We start from the raw sequence: 16329 nt of genomic DNA, 5'->3' as shown, positions 1-16329 counted from the left end.
AACGAACCAGGCCAGGTGTTAGAATTAGAGGTAGGTGAGCACTTTGGGGATAGTGACCATAATTCGGTGATTTTTACTCTCGTGATGGAGAGGGATAAGTGTGTACTACAGGGCAAGAGTTATAGCTGGGGTCAGGGAAATTATGATGCGGAAGCATGACTTAGGATGTGTGGCTTGGAAAAGTAGACTCCAAGGCAAGAGTGTAAATGATATGTGGAGCTTGTTCAAGGAGCAACTATTGAGTGTCCTTGATAATTATGTACCTGTCAGGTAGGGAGGAAAGGGTCGTGCGAGGGAGCCGTGGTTTAATAAGGAATTGGAATCCCTTGTTAAATGGAAGAGGGCGGCCTATCTCAAGATGAGACGTGAAGGTTCAATTGGGGCGATTGAAAGTTATAGGGTAGCCAGGAAGGAGCTGAAGAGAGAGCTAAGAGCAGCAAGGAGGGGACATGAAAGGTCCTTAGTCGGTAGGATTAGGGAAAACCCTAAGGCTGTCTATAGGTATGTTAGGAATAAAAGAATGACTAGGGTAGGAATAGGTCCAGTCAAGGATAGTAGTGGGAAGTTGCGTGTGGAGGCGGAAGAGATTGGGGAGACACTGAATGAATACTTTTCTTCAGTATTTACTCAGGAACAGGGCATTGTCGTCGATGTGAATACTGAGTCACAAATAAGTAGAATGGATGGCTTTGAGGTATGTAGAGAAGCGGTGTTGGAAATCCTGGAAAAGGTGAAAATAGATAAGTCCCCTGGGCCTGATGGCATTTATCCTAGGATTCTCTGGGAAGCAAGGGAGGAGATTGCAGAGCCATTGGCCTTGATTTTTATGTCCTCTTTGTCTACTGGAGTAGTGCCAGAAGACTGGAGGATAGCAAATGTGGTTCCCTTGTTCAAAAAGGGGAGTAGGGATAACCCTAGTAACTATAGGCCGGTGAGTCTCACTTCTGTTGTGGGCAAAGTCTTAGAGAGAATTGTAAGGGATAGGATTTATGCACATCTGGATAGGAATAATGTGATCAAGGATAGTCAGCATGGTTTTGTGAAGGGCAGGTCGTGCCTCACAAACCTTATTGAATTCTTTGAAAAGGTGACGAAGGAGGTTGATGAGGGGAAAGCGGTAGATGTGGTATATATGGATTTTAGTAAGGCGTTTGATAAGGTTCCCCATGGTAGGCTACTGCAGAAAATACGGAGATATGGCATTGAGGGTGAGTTGGAGGTTTGGATTAGGAATTGGCTGGATGGAAGAAGACAGAGGGTAGTAGTTGATGGCAAAGTTTCTTCATGGAGTGCCGTCACTAGCGGTGTTCCGCAAGGATCTGTTTTGGGACCATTGCTGTTTGTCATTTTTATAAATGACCTGGAAGAGGGGTTAGAAGGTTGGGTGAGCAAGTTTGCGGATGATACGAAAGTCGGAGGAGTTGTTGACAGTGAGGAAGGATGTGGCAGGTTACAGCAGGATATAGAGAAGCTGCAGAGCTGGGCAGAAAGGTGGCAAATGGAATTCAATGTAGCTAAGTGTGAGGTGATTCACTTTGGGAAGAATAACAAAAAGATGGGGTACTGGGCTAATGGTCGGATACTTGGTAGTGTGGATGAGCAGAGGGATCTTGGTGTCCATGTACACAGATCTCTGAAAGTTGCCACCCAGGTAAATAGTGCGGTGAGGAAGGCATATGGCGTACTGGCTTTTATTGGTAGAGGAATTGAGTTCCGGAGTCCTGAGGTCATGATGCAGTTGTATAAGACTCTGGTGCGGCCGCATCTGGAATATTGTGTGCAGTTTTGGTCGCCATACTATAGGAAGGATGTGGAGGCACTGGAACGGGTGCAAAGGAGGTTTACCAGGATGTTGCCTGGTATGGAAGGAAGATCGTATGAGGAAAGACTGAGACACTTGGGGCTGTTTTCATTAGAGAAAAGAAGGTTTAGGGGTGACTTGATTGAGGTGTACAAGATGATTAGGGGGTTAGATAGGGTTGACAGTGTGAACCTTTTCCCGCGTATGGAGTCGGGTATTACAAGGGGGCATAGCTTTAAATTAAGGGGGGGGTAGATATAGGACTGAAGTTAGGGGTAGGTTCTTCACTCAGCGAGTCGTAAGTTCATGGAATGCCCTGCCAGTAGCAGTGGTGGACTCTCCTTCTTTATGGGCATTTAAGCGGGCATTGGATAGGTATATGGAGGATAGTGGGTTAGTATAGGTTAGGTGGGCTTGGATCAGCGCAACATCGAGGGCCAAAGGGCCTGTACTGCGCTGTATTCTTCTATGTTCTATGTTCTATGTACTGCCTAGCTTGCTGAGTTTCTCCAGCTTGTTTTTATTTGCATTGGTTTCCTGAGATTTTCAAATATCTAAGCAGAACAGGATTCTGTCAATGGGCAAACTCCAGATGGGACCAACAGATTGGGAATTTTCTAAGGTTTTATTTGTCCCAGTCCTGCATTCAAATCTTTCACTGTTTAAATATTAGGAATCGCCCATACAGATATTTGGAATTGTATTCTATGGCAGTCTTTGGCATTCTATTCCTGACAAAGTAGTGGAAGCAGAGTCCTTGAATATTTTCAAGGCAGGGGTAGATAGATTATTGATCAGCGAGGGTTAAGGGTTTAAGGGTGGGCGGGGATGTGAAGTGATCAGTTCAGTCATGATCTTTTTGAATGGTGGAATAGGCTGGAGTGGCGTACTCCAGTTCCTGATTTGTATGTTTGTAAAGTGGATTGTTCTCCTTAGAGCATAGCAAGTTACAGCGAGATGTAATACAGGTGTTCAAAGTCCTGTTATTGTTTTTCTCTTTGAAGTGTGTATTGAAATTAATTGTGAGAAATAAATAGTAGGCTCAACCAAAGGAAAAGAACTATAGATGTACATAGGTAGATGATATCTGGAAATGTGTTGCTGGAAAAGCGCAGCAGGTCAGGCAGCATCCAGGGAATAGGAGAATCGACGTTTCGGGCATAAGCCCTTCTTCAGCCCATTCCTGAAGAAGGGCTTATGCCCGAAACGTCGATTCTCCTATTCCCTGGATGCTGCCTGACCTGTTGCGCTTTTCCAGCAACACATTTCCAGCTCTGATCTCCAGCATCTGCAGACCTCACTTTCTCCTCATAGGTAGATGATATGGCAGTAGTACAGGGCGACTCTCTGCATAATGATATCCTGAGTGGGACATGAAGTGTGCAAACATTGAAAAGCAGTCAGTAGGGCCAATGGAGGAGTAAATGGCAAATTTAATGGCTCTTCACTTGAATACGCATAGTATTCAGAACACAGCAAATGGGTTAATGGATGTGATCTTATAGCCATTACAGAGACGTTGTTACAAGGTGATCAATGCTGGGAACTAAATATCCAGGGATATGTGACTTTTCATAAGGACAGGCAGGAAAGAAAGGGTGGCATGGTAGCATTGGTGGTACATGATGGAATAAATACAATATCGATAAATGATCTTGAAAGCAATGATGTAGAATCTATATGGGTGGAGGTAAGAAAGAAGTTTGAGAGAGAGGAGCTGTCCAAAGCAACTATACAGTGGGACAGAAAATAAATCATGAGATAATGACAGCATGTAACAAAGACACTACATTAATCATGGATGACTTTAATCTTAATGTAGATTGGCAGAAAAATCCATAAGGAAGATTTCAAATATATAATTGGGACAGTGTCCTCGAACAATATGCTGTGGGCCCCACCAGGGATCATTTGGATCTGGTGATGTGTAATAAGGCAGGTTTAATAAATGATCTCAGAGCAAAAGATCCAATAGGAAACAGTGACCATAATTTAGCATTCAGTTTGAGAGAGAGGAATTTGATTAAGAAACAACTGTGCTAAGTTTTAACAGGATAATCACAATCTGTAACTAGTGGGATCAGTGCTGGGGGTTACATTTACAATACATATCAATGACTTGGATGAGAAAAATGAATGTACTGTAGCCAAGTTTGTGGATGATACAAAAATAGGTGGGACGGTCATGATGACACAAAGAGTCTGCACAGAGATACAGACAGGTTAAGGAAATGGACAGAAAATTGACAGATGGAATATAATAGGGGAAAGTGTGAGGATATGTACTTCTGCAGGAAGAATAGTGAAGGTGAATATTATTTAGATGCAGAAATACTGCAGAAAGCTACAGAACAGAGGGATTTGGGAATCCTCATGCATGAATCACAAAAGGCTAGCATCCAAGTCCAGCAGGTAATCTGCAAGGCTAATAAAATGTTGGTCATTATTTCAAAGGGAATGGAGTATAAAAGTAGGGAGATTTTGCTGAAACTACAAAACAGGTTAGTCAGACCACAGCTGGAATGCTGTGAATACTTTTGGGGTCCTTATCTAAGGAAAGATGGAATGGCATTGGTGGTAGTCCAGGGAAAGTTCAATAGGCTGATACCAGGTTTGCAGGGACTGTCTTATGAGGAGAGATTGAGTTAGTTGGGCCGATACTCCTGGGGTTTAGAAGAATGAAAGGTCACCTTATTAAAAAGACACAAGATTCTTCGGGGGCTTGACAGGGTAGATGTAGAAAGGTACTTTCCCCTTGTGGGAGAGTCTAGGACCAGACGGCACCATCTCAGAATAACAGGTCACACATTTAAAACCTCTGAAGAGGACTTTTTCTCTCAGAGGGGATTCTTTACCACGTTGGATCATTAAGTACGTTCAAGACTGAGATAGACAATGTTTTAATCAGTAATGAAATCAATGCAAATGGCAGAAAAATGGAGTTGAGGATTATTAAATCAGCCATGATCTCATGGAACGGTGGAGCAAATTCGATGGGCTGAATGGCCTACTTCTACCCCTATGCCTTCTGGTCAAATCTCTTTCAAACTAAGTTGAGCACTGGATCATGAATATCACTAACACTATTTGTGAACTGCAACTTGGCTGGATTACACCTTCATTGCTTAACCCCCATCTCAATCCCTCATGTAATTGTGAATTTAAAACTACAAAACAAAATCAAAAATACAATACAGATCAAATGTGCAAACGTTTAGCATCTAGCAGCCCAGGTCATAAATCCAAAACCACTTCCCGAGACTTCACTGTCGCACCCACACACCATCTGGGTTCACTCACTGTATTCCTATGAAGCTTTTATAATTAGTTTGGTTAAATGAATAGAAATGGGGCATTCCTCTCAGAGAACGTACAATTGTCAGGCAGAGATTCTCATTTGGCTGCCATATTTATGGCATTTGGCAGTCTGACTAATACCTTGAGTTTCAATTTAAAATATTAATTTAATTAGGAGAGGGGAACAAAATACTGATTGTTTCAGGCACTGGCATCATGCCTGGCAATATTGTTTGTTTGCTAATACAACGTGACAGAAAGATTGGCATATATCTAATGCCCTTCAGGATTACTTGACATTCCAAAGAGCTTTCCACCGAACAAAATACCTTAGAAATATTGTCACTGTTGCCAGTTTAGGAAACCCTGCAGTCTATTTGCTCACAGCAAGCTCCCACACACAATGAATTAATTACAAAATAACCTTTTTCATATTTGTTTTTGTTGCATTTTAAGTGATGTAGTGGACAGCGAAGAGGGTTACCTCTGATTACAACAGGATCTGGACCAGATGGACCAATGGGCTGAGAAGTGGCAGATGGAGTTTAATTCAGATAAATGCGAGGTGCTGCATTTTGGGAAAGCAAATCTTAGCAGGATTTATACACTTAATGGTAAGGTCCTAGGGAGTGTTGCTGAACAAAGAGACCTTGGAGTGCAGGTTCATAGCTCCTTGAAAGTGGAGTCACAGGTAGATAGGATAGTGAAGAAGGCGTTTGGTATGCTTTCCTTTATTGGTCAGAGAATTGAGTACAGGAGTTGGGAGGTCATGTTGCGGCTGTACAGGACATTGGTTAGGCCATTGTTGGAATATTGCGTGCAATTCTGGTCTCCTTCCTATCGGAAAGATGTTGTGAAACTTGAAAGGGTTCAGAAAAGATTTACAAGGATGTTGCCAGGGTTGGAGGATCTGAGCTATAGGGAGAGGCTGAACAGGGTGGGACTGTTTTCCCTGGAGCGTCGGAGGCTGAGGGGTGGCCTTAGAGGTTTACAAAATTATGAGGGGCATGGATAGGATAAATAGACAAAGTCTTTTTCCTGGGGTCGGGGAGTCCAGAACTAGAGGGCATAGGTTTCGGGTGAGAGGGGAAAGATATAAAAGAGACCTAAGGGGCAACGGTTTCACGCAGAGGGTGGTACGTGTATGGAATGAGCTCCCAGAGGATGTGGAGGAGACTGGTACAATTGCAACATTTAAGAGGCATTTGGATGTGTATATGAATAGGAAGGGTTTGGAGGGAAATGGGCCGGGTGCTGGCAGGTGGGACTAGATTGAGTTAGGATATCTGGTCGGCATGGACGGGTTGGACCGAGGGGTCTGTTTCCATGCTGTACATCTCTATGACTCTATTGTCCAGGATGATCTGCCCATCTTCAATTTAATATCTTGGTTCCTTTAGCTCAAATAGGAAACAGACAGAGCCTGTTAATGCATCTTAACTGAATATTATCCAAAATACAGCACACCCCAGAAGTGTGGCACACTCTCAATACTGTAATAGTTTTGAAATTCATAATAATATGCCCCAATATGTGACTTAACAGAGATGAATATGATTCCTGCTTGTCTGGATTCCCAAATAAGTGGACGTTTTACATTTTTATCATATTTATATTTCATTTATGTGGTGTCTTTTTGAAAGGACAGTGACATTGATTCCTTTGCATGATTGAGATGGGTGACACTGATAGTCAAAGCTTGCTAGACTTTCTCATGCTGCATCTTCAGGGGAACCTAGAGGAAAAAGAGAACTGTCAGGGAGTGTTTCTATCCCCCAGTAGTCTGGAGCTCAAGTTGATACTAATCTCAAGTGATCACAACCACAAGTTATAGGTAAGGGAAACTATGAGGAGGTTTACTTTCAACAATAGTGGATATTGAGAGAAAAAGAGAGAGAAATAAAGAGAGAGAGAGAGAGAAAGAGAGCAAGAAAGAGAGAGACAGAGAGAGAGAGAAAAAGAGAGAAAGAGAAAATGGGAGAGAAAAGATGCTATGCTATTATTTCACACAAGATCTGGGATGTTCTCTCTGATCTCCTCACCAATTTATCCCTAATGACCATCACTAAAACCCAGGTGCTATCACACCGCTATTTATGAGGGGTTGCTGTGCACAAACTGGGCTGTTGCAATTACAAAATTCCAACAGTGACTAAAGTTCAGCAAATTCATTTGTTTTAATCTTGCAAAAATGATGCTACATAAATGCAAGTCTTCCTTTCCAGCGTGCGGTGGATGCCAGGACGCTGAGTAAATCTAAGGGAGAGTTAGGCAGATTTTTAATTCAAAACGTGTTGCAGGTTTGTGGGGAGCAGACAGTAACGTGGAGTTGAGGCCGAGATGAGATCAGCCATGATGGGGTAGCGACAGATCAGGCTCATGGGGCTGAATTACCTACTCCTGCTCTTAGCTCTTAGGTTCTTATATTAAATGCCAAACTTCTGCAATTTGGATTTTTAAATTTATATTTTGCATAAAGTGTGAGCAACCTTCTGAATATCTGACTCAATTTCTCTGCTCTACATTTTCCTATAAGCCTAGCCTATTCCCTTTCAGATTCTGGGGACTCTATCCAGGACTCGAGCTCTTGCTAAATAAAATCACAGAAAGCCTGTGTTTGAAATGCAAATAGAACAGTGTATAATGACTGGCTTTGACAGCAGAAGATACTCAGTAATCAATAGCTGGTTCTTGAACTGCTCAACTAAAAGAGCAACTGCAACATCTCTTTTAATAAAAAAGCAAGACTGAGACAAAACTCATTCAGCTTACCTTGGGTTAATGGAAACATGGCTGCAGCCCAGTATCCCAACTGTGGAGCGACGTAAGACCAGGTGAACTGGTTCCCGTCGTTCTTAATCACCCCCGTTCCACTTCTGAGCCAGGCCCCTGAAAGACAGGTTGTTGAAAAGTGGTCACTTTAACAGAGCTGACTGTGCTGTAAGCCTTCGGCAGCAAACGGTTTCCTCCCACCCCTCTGCTCAGCCCCCGAAACACACTCAGGAGTCATCCGACAGATCTGCTGTCTCATGACTTTGATTTACAGAAGAGCACTGCATGTTTAGAAAAAGATGACCGCATTTGGAGAAAATGCAAATTTTTCCCATGTCTTTTTTTCTCTCCTCTCGGTTTCTGTTGCTGAACTGATGGTCTTGTGACTCTAGTGGGATTTATAAACCTATAAAAAGTTTGCAGTTTTTGCAAGGAAAGCAGGGTGATATAATCATGGAAAAAGGAGTGGATGGGGGACAGGAAATTCAAAGATTAAATTTTTTAAAAACTACAAACTTTTAAGGTCACATGCTTCTGTGCATTGAAAACAGTGTTGAATTTACAACGTAACTTTACACTAATGATTGCTTGTCGAGTTCACAAGTCACTGATCAACTTTCTGCATTGCACCTTATCCCTATATCCTTTGATTGCATACTCCCCAACTGTAACCAACTTCCCTTTAATACTTTGATACCACTCACCTCAACTTGTAGTAAATTTCTATTGCCAGCAGTTTCTGCCAAATTACTTATTGAACTCACATATATGGACCACCCCTACAAGTAAAAACATTTTCTTTACTTCTACCCTATTAAACTGCTTCCTTGTTCACAAAACCTCTGTCAGGTTCTGGTCAGTATTCATTCCTTTGGAAACAAGAACCTCAGGTTGTTCAATCTTTCCTGACAGGAATAACCCGCCAGTCAGGATCTCATCCTCATGAAATCACTTCTACAGAAGAACATAAAAAGTTGGAATGGAGAAGACAATTCAATGGCTCAAGTCTGCTTGGCCTTCCAGTCAGATCTTGGCTCAACTTCGACATCAATTCCACTGTCCCACCCAATGTTCCTATCCCTTCATTCTCCTATGAAGATCTATGAACTTCAGCCTGGACTTTATTCTTTGACTAAGCTTCCAAAGCTCTCTAGGATAAAAGACCCACACCCTCTGAGTGAAAATATTTCTCCTCATCTCAGTCATAATTTGCTGAATGTTTATCCTGACACAATTACCCTACATCTTGTACTTTCCAGCCAGGGGCTGTGTCTCTCAGTATTTATGCTGTCAAGTCCTCCTAGATTTTTACATATTTCAGTGGGATTGTCTTTTATTCTTGTAAACTCCAGAGACCAAAAACTGATCTTATTCCATTTTGCCACATAGGACAGCTCTCTCATTTCCAGGATTCAATCTGGTGAACCTTTGATTCCCCCTTCCTGAGACTGAAATAATCTGAAGTGGGAGATGGCACAGGGCAGGGTGACACTAGGCACACAGACACACAAAATGGCCACTGGACCATTATATGGAGAGAGACAGCAGAGCAAATACACACACTGCCTGGGGGCACCAGGATGCCACATAATGCACTCACAACCTAAGGCGGGTGGGGGAAGAGAATACACATGAGTAGCGTATACTGCCTGCAGAAGTGTCTGGGTCCAGCCAACACCTTTGACAGAAATAGTAACTGTTTGATACGGACTCAATACAAAGGGCTGATAGCCAGGGCTGCAGTAGTCCTTCTCAAGAAGAGCAATTAGCGCCCATTACTCCAGCAATGGACTTCCACGCAGACATTGAAATTGACAATGACAGTGCTGAAACTAACAAAGGCTGTGCTGAAACTGACAAGGACTGCACCGAAACTATCAACGATTCTGCAATGTTTACAATACACAAACCATGTTACAAAGTCAATAACCTCATCACTGACCTATTGTATCACAAAATGTATGAAGGTATCTTGACATGTGCTCCAGGTGGAGAGAAGACTCGCAGCTGACCACTGTGCTATTGGTGTCTCTCTCTCTCCCCGGAGCTCCGGTATTTCCTCGTGCAATAAACTCTGTCGTTGAACCCCGACTCTGGCAGTGAGGTTGGTGATTTTCCCCACAACAGATCTAACTTCACATAACACTCCAAGTGGTGTTGTCAAAGTTTACATAACGGCAGCAAGGTTTCCTTAATATGAAACTCCAAACCGTTTGCAATAAAGACCAGAATGCTATTTGCCTAAAATAATTACAGGAAATGCTGGAAGCATTCAGTTGATCAGACGGGGTTGGGGGGGGGGGGGAGGGGAGTTGTCAACCTACAGCATGTGGACTGCAGCTCACCACCACCACCTCCTCAAGGGGCAACTAGGGATGGGCAATAAATGCTGGCCCAGCCAGCGACATCCACATCCTACAAAATGAATAAATAAAAAGCGTCTATGGCGAGAGAAACAGAATTAACATTTCAGGTCTGTGATCTTTTATTTACTTTCTTCATTGCTTGTTGTACTTCAATATCAATTTGCTGTGATGTGAGAGCAAGGAACCCTCCCTCCACCAAATCCCTTGAAATATAACGATTTATTTGCCACTAACATTTCACAGATCCATTCTTAAATGTATTTTTGTCTTCATCCTCCACAATATTTCCCACCTGCCACCCTCTTATTTGCCAACTATTTAACAGGTCTGTACCCTTTTAGAGCCTCCTTCTATCCTCGATTCATTGCAATTCATAAAGTCATAGAATCTCTACAAAGTGGAAGCAGGCATCAAACCTCCAAAGATCATCCATCCCAGAACCACCATATCCCTGAAACACTGCATTTCCCATGGCCAATCCATCTAGCCTGCACTTCTTTGGACTGTGGGAGGAAACCGGAGCACCCGGAGAAAACGCACACAGACACGGGGAGAGTGTGTAAGCTCCACACAGACAGTCGCCTGAGGCTGGAATTGGACCTGGAAGCCTGGCGCTGTGAGGCAGCAGTGCTAACCACTGAGTCACGGTGCTGCTTCAATGTTTTGCCATCTGAAAAATGACTACCCTTTGTTTTCTGTCAGTTAACTAATCCTAAGTCCATGTTAATATATTACACCAAATCTAATGAGCCCTACTTTCATGCAATTAATTCTTCTATGTCACCTTATCAAATACCTTCTGAAATCCAAAGGCACAACACCCATGATTCGTCTTTATCTACCCTGCTCATTATGCATTAATACTCAAATACTTTTGTCAAACATGATTTTTGTTACAGTGAATTGACTTTGTAAATCATACTGTAATTTCCCAAGTGCCTTATTAAATAATGGATTCCAGCATCTCCCCTATTACAGATGTCAGGCTAACTAGTTTATAGTTCTGATTGTTTGCACCTCCTTTCATTAGCAATGGGGTTATATTTGCTACCTTCCAATCCACAGAGTCCATTCTAGAATCTAGGAAATTCTGGCAAATCAAAATCAAAGCTTCCACCCCTGCTGAAAGCAATCTTTTTAAACCTTAGGACGTCGATCATCAAATTTAGGGCATTTGTCAGCTTTTAGTCCCACTAATAGCTCCAGGAAGTTTCCTTCACTCTTATTAATTACACTAAGATCTTCACTCTCATTAAACTCTTGGTTCACCACAATCTCCGGTATGTTCTCAGTCTTTCATTATGAATTAAGTCATAAAGTACTTGTTAGCATCTGTCATTTCTTATTCCGCGTGATTTCTCCTGCCTCTAAGGAACCGACATCACCTTTCGCTAATCACTTCCTTTTCACATACTTATGGTCTGTGAATGCAATTTCATACGTCTTGCTGATGTACTCTCATACATTATCTTCACTCTCTATCAATTCCTTGGTCATCCTTTGCTGATAGTAAGTCTGAGCAAGAGAAAGGCTTTGCGATTCCTTTCAGCAACACTGTGAGCTGCTTTGGGTGCTCATACCTGCTCAATTTTACAGCTGGGCTCAGGCATTGAAACCATAAGGTTGGTCAGCTGCTTCAATTCCTAGTCTATGTTGCATTGTCGCCCAGTCTGGTAATGCCATCAATTTAAAAACTCTCATCACCAATTCTGAAGAAGGTTCTCTGGCCTCGAAGCATTAACTCCATTTCTATTTACACAGATGTTCCTATACCTGCTGAGTTTTTTCCAGCAATTTCTGCCTTTTATTCTAATTGTTTTCAAATCCAGTGGCCTCATCCTTCCCTCGCTATGTTACATCTTTCAGCCTTACAGCTCTCGGAGATGTCTGTGTTTCCTCCAGTTCTGGCCTTTTCAACATTGCCGATTTTCATTGTTGTACAATGGGCAGTCTTCTCTTTCGATCCTAAGCTCTGGAGTTTGTTCCATACATGACTTTGCATGTACATTTCTCACTTCTTGTAAGTTAATCATTTATATAGACCTTTTTAATCAAGCTGCCAGTCAATTTGCCTTGTCATCTGGGGTCATGTCTTTGCATCTCATGCTGTTGTGAAGTGCTTTGGGATATTTCATTATGTTAAAACTGCTTTATAAATGCAAGTTGTACATGGGTGATGGTATTTGTAAATAGCTTTTAAATCTTGAAGTAAAGACAAAGAGCAATTATTCTTCTGGGGAAAAACATACAAAACAGGGCAGGTGAATGTGCAGTACAGAACCAGCTATCTATCTATAAAGTGGAGGTGCCAGTGTTGGACTGGGATTGTCGAACTCAGAAGTCACATGATACCAGGTTATAGTTCAACATGTTTATTTGAAATCACAAGCTTTCAGAGCGCTGCTCCTTCAGATGGAAACCAAAAGCTTTCAGACTCCATAAGCTTCAGATTTCAAATAAACCAGATGATCTATAACCTGGTGTCACGTGACTTCTGACTGTCTATCCATAAAGATACAGGAACATAGGAATAGGTCATTTGGCCCTTTAAATTTGTTCTAACCTTTAATAAGATCATGTGATTTGAGGAATCAGAGGTACACAAAGGTGGGTTCTTTAGCTACTACAAGATAAGACTGATTTATGGAATTTGTGGTCCTAGCACAGAAGGGTGTCACAGCAGAGACTGGATTATCCTCCCTGCCACCAATGATATTGTGCAATTGTTGATCGTGCTCTCACCGACAGACACTCCATCCAAATGTGGACAATCAATGTCAGTAACAAGAAGATTCTGAGGGAGAGGCTGGTTTGAACTAACACAGGGGTGGAGGGCTGGGGAAGAGAGAGACTGGTACCTTGTACAGTGCACTGACAAGAAGTGCAGACATCTGAATGTGAACAAGAAAGCCAGGCACATGCAGCAAATCAATTAAACATTTCAAGCGTAGTGACAGGAACTTGCTGAAACCAAAGTAAAAATTAATTTTGATAAAGAGGAAGATTCCTTTCAGATGATGTTTCTGGTTTTCATTACACTGCACCCGCCTAATAATCTGAGCCACTGCTTTATTCCGACAACTGAAGAAGTTATAGATTCTGTTTTTATTACAAAATTCTGGGAGTCCTGCCAGTGTTTCAGAAATCACATTCCAAAATTTATTTTCAGAGGTTTGGCTAATAAATCCTGACTTTGTATTAAAAGACCTCAAGTTGATGCGTACATGTTTGGCCTATTTATAGCGGGGGGGGGGGAGCAGGAATGAAGGGAGAGGAACTTGGCTTATTGCTATCATTTGCACACAATAATGAGTGAGCAGAAGTGGAAAATGGGCTGCTAACTTACCAACGTCATTGTACAAAGCCACCATCCAACTCAAGAGTTTGATTGTGTCACAGTAACATCATGGAGCAAAGCACTGCCACATTTTACACACCATTACAGTTCAGAGGTAGTTTCAGGAACAAATTAGAGCAGAATTCCTGCATTGTTTACTTCGGTCACACTTTCATCCCCAGTGCTATATTAGATTAGTACACAAACCACCTTCATTCTATAATCCAACATGTTGATTTGTTATGTGAGCACTTTGCTGTTCAAATGCTGCACTTTCAGCTGTTTATGATGCAATGTTCACCTCCTGTACAACCTCCTATTGAAAAATTATTTTAACAGCTTCAGCTCCACTTTCCCATCCAATCCCTTTCTCCCTTGATGCAACAAGAAACCAAACACCTATCTACCTTATCCTTCAAATGTACTGAAAGATGGAGTACCCATAGCCCTCAGGGTGGAGAATCCCAAAGATTCACAACTGTCTGGATAAAGAAAGTTCTCCTCATTGCTTTCCTAAGAAGATCAGCTCTTCGTGAACATGGTGAACTGTGTCCATGTTCTAGATTCTCTAGTCAGAGGAAACAACGGCCAATCTGCTGCAGTCTCTGGATCAATGGGGACTTGCAGATTTGTGTCAGAACCCCATGGGAATGGCCTAGAATGTTGGAAGGTTTGATGGGAAATTCCTCTGCTATCCAGCCCCTCTGAGAAAGTGTCCAGCTCTGAGTTACAGTCAGGCACATTGGACAAGCTTGTACATACTTACTTTGAAATATTATACAGGTAACTCTTGGGTCTAATTCTTGGGTAACTATACAACTGACCCCACAATCACACAGTGATACCCCTGTCCCCATAAACCCCCAATAACCCCTTAAATCCCCAACCAGCACCCTAACCCCATACCCTGGCCTGCCAACCTTCTTGACCTCACTTGACTTGACCCCCATCACCCAACTACCCTGACCCTCTGACATCCCCAGACCCAAACCTGAAGAGCACCTAAGCTAACAACCCTTCCTGAGCCGACTATCCTGAAAAACCTACTCACTCACCCATTTGCCTTCCCAAGGTATCAGCCACCTGGCACTGTGCTCCTCCTTGCCACCTACCAAACTCCTCAGCTGGCACCCACCGACCACTGAACCATTTAGAGAGCCACCAGTCACTTAGTTTGTCAATCACAGAAGCTCAGAGATCTGGCACCTTTACAAACTGGAATGTAGAAACCGGAGTTATGAAAAGGCATGTATGCTTTCTGTTTGTTGCTCCTCTGCAAACATCTGCACTGAGGATGTTCTGGAATCCTCCTTCAGAACTTTGGGCAGACAGATCATAGGGGAGTGGGTGGATAGTTTCCTGTCTGATCTATTTCGGAAACAGGGTGCTGACTCTGTGGGAGATTTGGATCAACATCTTAGAATTTACCCTCTGTACTGCAGTGACCAATACCTTTTCAATCTATAATATCAGGTAGAACACGTCAATGAATATGAACCTCATGGCACTGCAGAAAATCTCTGAGCACACAGTTAGAAATACTCACAGACCTTTCACAGCAAAAGGCATTTTGTATTTTGCTGTGAGCTTCTGACAAATAAATAATGTGATGAGCAAACACAAGAGAAAACTTAGTCAGTCATCAGGAACTGCCAGCTTAGAACACACTGATATGGCACTCTTTACAGCGAAAAGACTGTGATTGAACAAATAATTATACAAACTGGTGAATTAGTCAATCACTTATCCTCACTTCTAGGTGTTTCTAACAGTTACAAATACTGCTGGCAATAATCTGTCTCTGCAAGGGACACTCACTTCATTTTCAATCAACCATAGGTTTAGGGAGCTCACTAATTAAAACCCTTTTATTTATGAACTGTAACACATTTGATCTCTGACTTCATTCTACTTTTAACAGGGGTTTTCTGTTACAGTGGAATTCTCTGTATGTTTTGTGAATACCCAAAGTGATATTAAAGAAATAAAGTCACTCATACAAAAAGCAGGGTGACACAATAGGTTAATTACATGAATAGGAAAGGTTTGGAGAGATATGGGAAAAACATAGGCAAGTGGGACTAGTTTGATTTGGGAACATGGTCGGCATGGACTAGTGGGACCGAAAGGTCTGTTTTCATGCTCCATGATTCTAATCCATCCACACACATCTACTGTGTGCCAAACGATACCAATTTATAAGCATTAAAGTACAAAATCCTTAAATTAAAAACAGCATAGGAAGAGGCTATTTGGCCCATTGTATTTGTGCTAGCTCTAGTTAAGAGCTTTTCAACATGCTGTTGGTTTTTCCTCATTGCAAATGTTGCCCCTTCAAATATTTACTTAGAAACTTAATTGTAAGGGTGCATTTGGAAACCTGCAAAACAGCATGCACATAATTAATCTACAAAAATGCATTTTGCAATAAAATACTCCAGGTTTTATTGGAGGATAAAGGGGTCACTCAGATAGAAATAGAACAGTTTAGGGAAATCTTCACTTAGGATTATTTCACTTCGCGTAAAGTCAGATTTGGTTTTGCGAGTCATTTCCCTTTTATGAAATCCTTTGCAGAATCTCCTTATTCTTTGTGTCCTAATTCATATTTTGCTACAAACATCTTATATTCCAAACTGCCTTCTACCTAACCACCTACAAACCAGTCATTAAAATAAAGATAACCCTGATAATTGTCAGTAGGGGATATGAAAAATTTGGCTTTCCATTCACAATTCCAAATCTAATGCCTAGCA

The 16329-nt window shown here is 42.0% G+C and overlaps 1 protein-coding gene across 1 annotated transcript in view; it reads right to left on the bottom strand.

The window, feature by feature from the left end:
• fam171a2a (family with sequence similarity 171 member A2a) overlaps positions 1-16329 on the bottom strand; it is a 316435-nt gene that overhangs the window by 12540 nt on the left and 287566 nt on the right. The window contains exon 6 of the mRNA XM_043675236.2: positions 7871-7987. Coding sequence (XP_043531171.2) covers positions 7871-7987 — 117 coding nt within the window. The remainder of the gene's footprint in view (positions 1-7870; positions 7988-16329) is intronic.

Source organism: Chiloscyllium plagiosum, unplaced genomic scaffold (assembly GCF_037043375.1).
Source record: "Chiloscyllium plagiosum isolate Xiang-an unplaced genomic scaffold, Cpla_swu_hap1 HiC_scaffold_32, whole genome shotgun sequence".
In the NCBI taxonomy this organism is placed as follows: Eukaryota; Metazoa; Chordata; class Chondrichthyes; order Orectolobiformes; family Hemiscylliidae; genus Chiloscyllium; species Chiloscyllium plagiosum.
Note: the sequence above shows the minus strand (reverse complement) of the source record. Positions and strands in the feature narration are given on the sequence as shown.